The sequence below is a fragment of the Chlamydotis macqueenii genome, chromosome 5 (genome assembly GCF_036417535.1).
Source record: "Chlamydotis macqueenii isolate bChlMac1 chromosome 5, bChlMac1.mat, whole genome shotgun sequence".
NCBI classification, from domain to species: Eukaryota; Metazoa; Chordata; class Aves; order Otidiformes; family Otididae; genus Chlamydotis; species Chlamydotis macqueenii.
Window position 1 is genome coordinate 72,301,865 of NC_141560.1, and position 9,341 is coordinate 72,311,205.

The 9,341-nt window shown below is 68.6% G+C and overlaps 2 protein-coding genes across 3 annotated transcripts; one reads left to right on the top strand and one right to left on the bottom strand.

Annotated features, from left to right (window-relative positions):
- Positions 1 to 953: 953 nt before the first annotated feature.
- On the top strand, positions 954 to 4,059 carry LRRC55 (leucine rich repeat containing 55). 2 transcript variants are annotated; one of them, XM_086749357.1, is made up of 3 exons: positions 954 to 1,596; positions 1,686 to 1,921; positions 2,634 to 4,059. In XM_086749357.1, exons 1-2 carry the CDS (start codon positions 984 to 986, stop codon positions 1,919 to 1,921), a joined length of 849 nt encoding a protein of 282 aa, XP_086605483.1. In that variant the 5' UTR covers positions 954 to 983; the 3' UTR covers positions 2,634 to 4,059. The 2 variants fall into 2 exon arrangements, with proteins under 2 accessions (XP_086605483.1, XP_086605482.1); XM_086749356.1 differs by having other exon boundaries at positions 1,686 to 4,059.
- Positions 4,060 to 7,308: 3,249 nt separating this feature from the next.
- Positions 7,309 to 8,758, bottom strand: APLNR (apelin receptor). The gene has a single exon (XM_086749355.1). The coding sequence runs from the start codon at positions 8,675 to 8,677 to the stop codon at positions 7,565 to 7,567; it is 1,113 nt and encodes a 370-aa protein (XP_086605481.1). The 5' UTR covers positions 8,678 to 8,758; the 3' UTR covers positions 7,309 to 7,564.
- Between the last annotated feature and the right edge of the window lie 583 nt (positions 8,759 to 9,341).

Consider the following 9,341-nt stretch of genomic DNA (forward strand, 5'->3'; position numbering starts at 1 on the left):
CGAGGAGGAGGAGGGGAGGAAGGAGGTGGGGAAAGACCTGCTCCCATTGCCAGGCTCGGCAGCAGCCTTGGCCGTGGCTGCAGGAGCCGCTCTCCCAGCTCGGCGGCCTCGGGGGCCGGGGTGGCCGCCCGGGGACCCCCGCCCCCCCGCCCAGGCCCGGCGGCCGTGGGGAGCCGAGCCCCACTCATCCCCGGCCGGCGTGAGTACCCCGGGGACCCCGGCACCGCCGGCGGGAGCGGGGGCCTGTGGGGAAAGGCGGGGGCCGGGGGGCGGGGACCCCCGGGTGCGGTGGGGCGGTGGGGAGCGGATGGAGCCGGGGAGGGCACGGGCGAGGGAGGAGGGAGCGAGGATGGCCGGGCGGCGAGGGGCGAGAGCAGGCCGAGCGGGGGGGATGCCGTGCTGAGGGGGACCCCGGGTGGGCGCTGGGGAGGGGGGCCCGCGGGCGGGCAGCCCCCGGCAGCGGGCTGAGGCGGCGGCGGCGGGGGGCTGGCGGGGGGCCGGCGGGGGGCCGGGGAGCGGGCACCCCCCCGGCTCCGGCCGCCGCCGGCCGGGATGAGCTGGGCGAGCTGACCAAGGTCAGCGGGGTGGGGGGCTCGGCACCCCCGCGGCGGGGCGTGCGGGAGTGGGGCGGCTCCGGCGCGGGGGGCGCGGGGGGGGGCTGCGGGTGCCCCGCACGGCTTTCTCCCGCCCCTCTTCCTCGCAGGCGACCCCGACCAGCCCGACGCCGGCCCCAGCGCGGCCCGTGGGGGGGCTCGCAGACCGCGGTGCCGCCGGTGGGGGGGGCCGGGCTGAGCGTGCCCCCCGAATGCCGCCGGGATGCCCGGAGCACCGCTGTGCTAGCTCGGAGCGCGGCCCCGCGCCCGAACCCCGCTGCCGGCCGCCCGCGCCGTGAGCGAGCGCCCGGCCCTTTCCCGGCGGCGCGATGGCCCCCGCCGCCCCGTGAGGGTCCGGGCCTCCGGGCGGGGGGTCGCCGCCGCCCCGCCATGCTGCTGGGCCCCTGGCTGGTGGCGGCGGCGGCGGCGGTGGCGGCGGGCGGCGGGGCGGGCTGCCCGGTGCTGTGCACGTGCCGCGGGCAGGCGGTGGACTGCAGCGGGCAGCGGCTCTTCTCGGTGCCCCCCGAGCTGCCGCTGGACACCGGCAACCTCAGCCTGGCCCACAACCGCATCGCCAGCATCCCGCCCGGCTACCTGGCCTGCTACGGCCAGCTGCGCGCCCTCGACCTGCGCAACAACTCGCTGGCGGCGCTGCCGGCCGGGCTGTTCCTGGGCGCCCGCCGCCTGGCCCAGCTGGACCTCAGCTACAACAACTTCAGCCTGGTGCCGGCCGACATGTTCCTGGAGGCCAGCGGGCTGCTGCGCCTGGACCTCAGCCACAACCCCGGCCTGCGGCGCGTGCACCCCCAGGCCTTCCGGGGGCTGGCGCAGCTGCGGGAGCTGGACCTCAGCTACGGGGGGCTGTCGGCCATCAGCCTGGAGGCGCTGGAGGGGCTGCCGGGGCTGGTGGGCCTCCGCCTGGGGGGCAACCCCTGGGTGTGCGGCTGCGCCATGGAGCCCTTCCTCAAGTGGCTGCGGGGGCGCATCCAGCGCTGCGCCTCGGGTGGGTGCCGCGTCCCCCTACACCCCCCCCGCCCGCCCCGCGTCTTGGGGGGGGCGCGGCGGCCGGCCCTGACGCCGCTCCCCCGGCAGATTCGCAGCTGGCCGAGTGCCGGGCTCCCCCCGAGGTGGCGGGAGCCCCCCTGCTCTCCCTGACGGAGGAGAGCTTCCAGGCCTGCCACCTCACGCTGACGCTGGACGACTATCTCTTCATCGCCTTCGTCGGCTTCGTCGTCTCCATCGCCTCGGTGGCCACCAACTTCCTGCTGGGCATCACCGCCAACTGCTGCCACCGCTGGAGCAAGGCCAGCGAGGACGAGGACGTTTAGGTACCGCTGCCATCGCCGACGGCCCCCCGCCCCGGCCGCCCCAGCGGGGATGCCTGACTGTGCCTTGTCCTCGTCCCCTCCCGCCGCCCCCCCGTGCCGGGGTGGCCCTTGAGACACCGACCTGGCTGTGGCAGGGGAGACCGGGAGACAGATCCTCTTCCTTTTGCCACAAAATGGGGAGGTTTTGCCCCTGCTGATGCCCCCCAATTTGCCTCTCCCAGCACCGTGAGCCTGGAGCCCCTCCCTGTTCCCACTGCCTGGAGCCAGTGGCAGCAGTGGCACGGGGGGGGGTCCCATGGGGGTCCCATGGGAGCCTCAGTGCAGCGCCGGTCAGTGGGGACCAGGGGCTGCAGCTGGGGCACAACCCCCTCTTCTTGGGAGAGAGACCCCCAAAAGTGGTGTGCGTGTGCCTCGGGGGGTGCCAGCCGCCCACCTCAAGGGAAGACCGAGGAAATTCCCGCTTTCAACCCAAAAGCAGCACCGGTGGAGCCCCCGACACTCTCCAGCTTCCCCAAAAAGTGGCGGGGGTCCAAGCCCGGGACCTGGTTCCTGCACCCAGCTTGGCACTGCCGTTCCCACGGAAGGGACCCGGGGGACCCCCGCGCCTTGCCGGTGACACCGGGCCACGCCGGGACAGAGCGGGGCCGTCGTGGGGGTCTCCCAGGGGCAGCCTTCCCGGCCTCGCTTCCGTCCTTGCCTTTCTCTTCCAAAGTCTCACGCAGGTCCAGGGCCAAACCGGACGCTGAGCTTCGCCCGGCGGCTGGCGGACCCCGTCGCCTCGTCCCTGCTTGCCAACGTGGGAAGGTCGGGAGGCAAAAGGAGCACCAAACAAAAAGACAAAAAAAAAAAAAAAAGAAAAAAAGAAAAAAACCCAAACAAGCCAACTGCCCCTCTGTCCGGCGGGGGCGGCGGCCGTCCCGTGTGTGTTTCACGCCGTCGCCGTGGGCAGTGTGTGGCGGGCGCAGGAGCGGGGCTGAGGAGGGTCTGCCCGAGAGTCGGTTTGTTTTGTTGCTGCAGCCCCGGCCGCATGCAGGTAGAGTGTAGAGGTTGGTGCAGCTTCAAACCAAACCAACCAAAAAAAAAAAAAGGAGAAAACAGGGGAAAATGAAGAGATGTGCTGGCTCGGCGATGCCATCCCCGCTGCCGAGTCCCGCCCCAGGCTGGGACCCCCGGTAGCGGCGCGGAGGCGGAAGGCTGGGAGCGCGACTCGGCGTCACCCCGTATGGTGCCAGTGCCGGGACGTGGCCGCGCTCAGGGTCCCGGGCCCCTCGCCGCGTCCTGCGCCCAGTCGGGAGGCGATGTCCCGTGCCCGGCCACCCTGAGCTGCGGCGAGGTGGGGGCTGCACCCACGGCAAGGTGGGACCCACGGTGAACTTGCGCCCACGGCGAGGTTGCACCCCCATGGTGGCTGCAGCCCCAAGCCCCGGCTCTCCAGCCAGACCCTTTTCTCTCTTTCCAAAGCAAAAATGCTTTTCAAAGCTTCGCTCTGTCGCACTGCGGGGAGGGCAGGGACCCACCCTTGGGTGCTGGACTCTGCCAGCCTCTGCCCGGCGGGCGCCGGTGCCGGGCCCCGCGATGGGCGTCCCCGCGGCAGGGCCACCTCCTGCCCCGCAGCGAGCTGGGCAGCACCCGGCCACCGAGGAGCCGCCTGCCCTCCTCCTGCCTTCTGCTCCCCTTTGCCGCACCCTCGGCCTCACCCTCACCCTCTTCTTCTTTTTTCTTTTTATTTTCCTTTTGTTTTGCTTTGTCTGTTTATTTTATTGTTTCTTCTTTCCCTTTCCTTTCCTTTCCTCCTTTCCTTTCCTTTCCTTTCCTTTCCTTTCCTTTCCTTTCCTTTCCTTTCCTTTCCTTTCCTTTCCTTTCCTTTCCTTTCCTTTCCTTTCCTTTCCTTTCCTTTCCTTTCCTTTCCTTTCCGTCCCTTTTCCTTTCCTTTCCCTTTTCTTTTCCCTTCCCTTCCACCTCTCCCGCTCCCCACACTACACCCCGCATGGGTGGGTGGGGAAGAGCCGAATCCCCTCCCCGGTCTTTGTATGGAGCACATTTTATAACCGCAGACTTTTGTAAGACGGCGAGCACTTTTTCAGAGCTGAACCTCAACAATAAAGAGCATCAGTGCAGCCCGGCTCAGGGCCGGGGACGCGCGTGTGGCGGGGACACACATGTGCGGCGGGGACACGCGTGTGCGGGGCCAGGAAGGCGGAGGCCCACAACCTGCAGAAGGCATCAGCCGTGTTTTTCCCCTCTTGAAGCTTCCTGTTATTCCTCCGGCAGCATCTCCGGGCCCCGGCGGGGCCCAGCTGCCGGCAGCCGGGTCACCTCGCTGTCACCTCGCTCCCCGGGACCCCCCTCCTGGCCCAGGGCCGAGCAGGCAGGGGGGGCGCGGGCGTTATTTCGGAGCTGAGAGGTCGGGCGGCAGCTGTGCCACGTCCGGCCCGTGCGGGCGGCTTGGGGGCGCGGGCTGGGGGCAGCTGCCGGACAGCGGCCACCCCCTTGCCCACGCGCCGGCCGTGGCCTTGGCAGCACCCGCCGGCGCGGCTGTGGGGTGCTGGCTGCACCCCCTGCGTCCTCCCGTTCTGCTGCGGCCAGCAACCCGTCGCCAACGCTGCCCTGCCGCCCTGACATCCCCCCTCCTGGCCCTCTGTCCGTCCAGCCGTGCGTCCATCCGTCCATCCATCCATCCGTGCGTCCACCCTCCCGTCCCTCCATCCGTCCGTCCACCCACCCACCTCTCTCCATCGCCTCCTCCGAACGCCCTCAGCTCTCGCCCCACCGTTACTTTCTCAGCAATTTCTGAGCCCTGAGGGCCGTCAAAAGCTCCTCTGCACGGCGAGGGAGCGCGGCTTCGGCAGATCCATGTTTTCCTGACACAAACCGGAGCTGGGCCCCCTCCCCGCCACGGTGCAGGGATGCGGGGTCCCCGCTCCGTTTGCTTTGGGGTGGGAGGTGTGAAGGCAGCGCAAAGCCGGGCCATAAACAAGGTCACTTCAAAGGGGACGCCTGGGGACATCGGCCTGGCTTAGCACACCACCAAATTATTTCGGCGCCCCCTGGGTGGGATGCAGGGCGGGGGGGGGGCAGGGCGGGGGGTGTGTTTGAACCTCTTGCTTGGCCGTTTGGTGCCTCCAAAAAGCAGCTCGATGCTGGGGGGGCTCCTTGGGGCGTGGGGGAGCTGGGTCCCATCCCGTCCCCATCCCATCCCATCCCCATCCGGTCCCATCCCTGTCCCGTCCCTGTCCCTGTCCCGTCCCCGCTGGCCACACCAGCTCATCCCTCACCCCGTCTCTCCCCATCAGAGCCCACACACACTTTCAGCTCCAACAAAATGTCCCTGCGTGGAATAATTCCCTTTTTTCCCAGTGCCGCGTCCCCATGTCCCACGGTTTGGGGACACCCGGCAGTGCCCCGCAGGCCCCGGCGAGCCCAAACCCGCAGCCAGCTGCAGGAAGCCATCGCTTTGTGGGGACCGAGGGTCCCCGGATTCACCCTGGGGCAGCACGCCCCCAGCTCCCCGGCCTTCCCAGGGTTTTCCGAGGATGCTCCCAGGTTCGGGAGGGTCCTGCTCCCCACCCCTACGGCCCGCGGTCCTCGGCTGTCCCCCTCTATCTTCCCTCCTCATCTTTCCTCCGCTGCGCTGCGGAAGACAACACCTTCCTTATCTCCTTCCGACGGGTGGTCCGGGCCCCCGCTGCCCCTTCCCCTCCCCCGGCTCAGACCTTGTGTTTTTTTTCTGAAGTGTCCCTGCATTTCCCCCCAGAGACTCCTCAGCCAAACATTTCCCTCCTGGAAGGGAAAGGGAAATCTCCAAGAGGCGGATAGAAAGTCGGCGGCTCCCGTCTCCGCTGGCAGGGAGCCCTGCAGCCATTTCCGCGCCCGGCCGGGGAGGAAACCGTCCTCGCCAGCTCCCCGCCGAAAAACGGGGTCCCCGTCACCCCCTGTAGTGCTGGGTTGTTGGGGGAGGGGGGATGGAGGGATGGGTAGAGGGGGGGCAGAGGGAGGCGTAGAGGGATGGATGGATGGCCGGCAGGGAAGGATGGATGGGCTGACGGACGGACGGACGAGCGGCACCAGGGCGTCTCTCCAGGGCAAGCAAGCCTGGAAGGCACCTTGATCATAAACACGTTTCTCCCCCAAATTTCCCCCCAGGCCGTGGCCACAGGTTTCCACCCCCCGAGCCCTCCTGGCGCTCAGACCAAACCAGCACCACGGGAAAATCCCCAGAAACCACACGGGGGGCGAAGGGGTTCCAGCCCCTGCGCCGGGCAGTTTGCCTGGAGCACGGCCCCACGGTGCCCCCAGCAAGGGACCGACCCCGCGCAGGGGGACTCTGGCCGGGATGGCTCCCAGAATTAGGTGGCAGCAAGCGGGAAGCTTCCTGCAGCCCCCCCCCAACGGGAAGCGTCCCAAGGATCCCAGTAACGATCGCGCATCCTTTCCAAGCGGGAACAAAGGCCGCGGAGCTGCGCTAGTCCATCAGGAGTAAATGAAGGATGTAAATAACAAATAGGAGAAGATTTATTTAGAGCGAAGGCTCAGGAAGCGACGAGGCCGGGAGGGAAATGGGAGAGGAGCCATTTGGTGGCTCATCAGCGTCCCGGGCAGCGCGGGCCGGTGTCCTGCCTGGCGCCCAAACCCGCTCCCCCCACCCCCCGACGGCCCCGGGTGTCGGGCATTTGACAGCATCAGCGGCCCATTTTCAGCCGCAGGGGTGGGTCACCCGGGCTCGCTCTGGCCACAGATAAGGAGCAGAAAAGCCCGAAAATGGGATTTGGTGGGACAGGGCGGCCGCCTGATGCAATCAGAGCTGCTGGGGGCTGGGACAGGCAGGCGCCCACCCCACGGCGGGACACTTTGGGGGAGCTGCGCTTTTTTTGGTGTTAAAACACCCACATCCCGGTGCGCCGTGATGCTCTGGTGCATCAGGATGGGAATCCTTGCGTTTCCCAAAGTGTGTGCCGGGGAAGAGACTGGAGAGTTAGCTCCAGGCTTGAGCCCCAGCAGGGGCCGGGGGGAGTCTGGGGGGGACCCAGGAGGGGCTGCAGGCAGCCACGGGGTGCAGGGACAGCAACACCGTCTGCTTGCATCCCTCACAACCCAGCCATACCCCAAACCCAGCCATACCCCCCCCAAACCCAGCCATACCCAGCTATAGCCCCCCAAACCCAGCCATAACCCCCAACCCAGCCATAACCCCCAACCCAGCCATACCTCCCCCAACCCAGCCATACCCAGTTATACCCCCCCAAACCCAGTTATACCCCCCCAAACCCAGCCATACCCCCCAACCCAGCCATACCCCACCACCCCCTCTACGCCACCTCACACCGCATCCCATCCCCAATCCCACTCCCTCCCCATTCTCCCAGAGGGAACTGTGCACACCCTGCTCCTTTTTTTTTTACCAAACTTGATTTATTTGTCACAAAACACAAAGCCCTGCAGGTACCGAGGGGAGCCGCCCCTCCCCGAGCCCCCCAGGGGCTGCTCCCAGGGCCTGCCCGGCCCCTGCCTCAGTTTCCCCTTCCCACGAGCAGAGCTTTCCAGCGGGGGGTCCCCAAAGCAAGCCAGGCTCTGGGGCAGGGAGGAGCTGGTGGGGTCCCCCCAAGGAGACCAGCTCGGGGGGTACCGGCGGCGGGTCGGGGGGGGTTAGGCGCGAAAGAGCGTCTCCTGGGTGGCGGGGTCCAGCTTGCCCCCTGGGATGGGCCCCCCCTTGCCGCCGGGGGGGTGGCTGTGCCCCGAGGAGTAGCTGGCGGAGCGCTCGCTCCCGGGGCCGGGGGTCCGGCAGCAGAGGAGGGTGGCACAGGCGTGGCGGAAGCGGGGGTCGAAGAAGGCGTAGAGGAAGGGGTTGAGGCAGCTGTTGACGTAGGCGATGCCGGTGCAGTACGGGTGGAGGTTGTTGAGGAAGGCGTGGCGGCTGCAGGACCACGGCAGCACCTCCAGGTCCATCAGGACGTAGAGGGTCTTCACCAGGTGGAAGGGCAGCCAGCAGCCCCCGAAGGCGGCCACCAGCACCGTGATGATGGTGAGGAGGCGCTTGCGCTTGCGGGGCCCCTCGGCCCGCTCCCGGCGGAAGTGGCTGGCCACGGTGCGGGCGATGAAGAAGTAGCAGGTCAGCATGACGGCGAAGGGGGCCACGAAGCCCAGGGCGGTGGAGGAGAGCCCCAGCCCCACCTCCCAGGCGCCCTCCGTCCCCGGGGCGGCCAGGTCCCTGTAGTCCATGTAGCAGGTGATCTTGGTGTCCCCGTTCAGGGCGGCCGCCCGCCGCAGCACCAGGGCCGGCAGCGCCAGCAGAGCCGCCAGCACCCACAGGGCCACCGTGGCCACCAGCCCGCTGACCCGCGAGCGCAGCTTGGCGGTGGCCAGGGGCCGCACGATGGCCAGGTAGCGGTCAAAGCTCAGCCCCGTCAGGCAGAAGACGCTGGCGTACATGTTGACGAAGACCAGGTAGCTGCTGACCTTGCAGGCGGCCGTGCCAAAGGGCCAGTGGTAGCCCAGCCAGGCGTAGGCGGCCCACAGCGGCAGGGTGGCCACGAAGGTGAGGTCGGCGGCCGCCAGGTTGGCGATGAAGGTGTCGGCCGAGCGCCGGCGCTCCCGGCCGCCCTTGAAGATGGTCCAGAGGACCAGCCCGTTGCCCGCCGTGCCCAGCAGAAAGACCAGCAGGTAGATGGTGGGCAGCAGCGCCAGCGAGGGGCCCCACTCCGCGTACTCGCACTCCGTGTCGTTGTCCCCGTAGGGGTAGGCGTCCGTCACCCCCTCCATGCCGCCGGCCGCTGGGCTCAGCTCAGCTCAGCTCATCCCCGGCTCACCGAGCTCCTCCGGCCCTCTGAGCCCAGCCCAACGAATCCCACCGCGTTACCTCCCCTTCCTCCTCCTCCCCCGCCCTCCTCCTTGGTGGGACGGGCGGGAGGGACGGATGGATGGGGGCAGCCCCCGTGGGAAATTTCACAGCTGCCCCTCCGCCTCCATCGGCTCCTTCCTGGGGGGTTACCGAGCTCTCACCCAAGTGTCAACGCCTCAGCCCCTCGCAGAACGCCCGTCCCCCCGCTGCAGGGCCGCTGCCTCCCGGGGGATTTCAGCCACCCCGCTGGGGGGTCAGTGCTGCGGCTCGGGGAAGCGGCCCTGGCCGGGCAGGGGGGGCACAGGCCCACCACCCCGCGAGCCCAAGCGTGCAGTAGGGATTCCACCCTCGGGGTGCTGCGTTTGGCGTTTTGCAGCGGGGTGCCGCGCCGGGGGCTTTGCGGGTCCCGTTTGGAGCGCTGCGCCGGGCGCTTTGCAGCAGGGTGTCGCCCTTGGCGGGGGGCGTTTGCGTTTGGCGTCCGGGATGTTGCATTTGGCGTTTTGCATTTGGCATTTCACGCTTGGGATTTGACATTTTGCTTCCAGGGCTTTGCATTCTGCAAACAGCGGGGGCACCGGGAGGGTC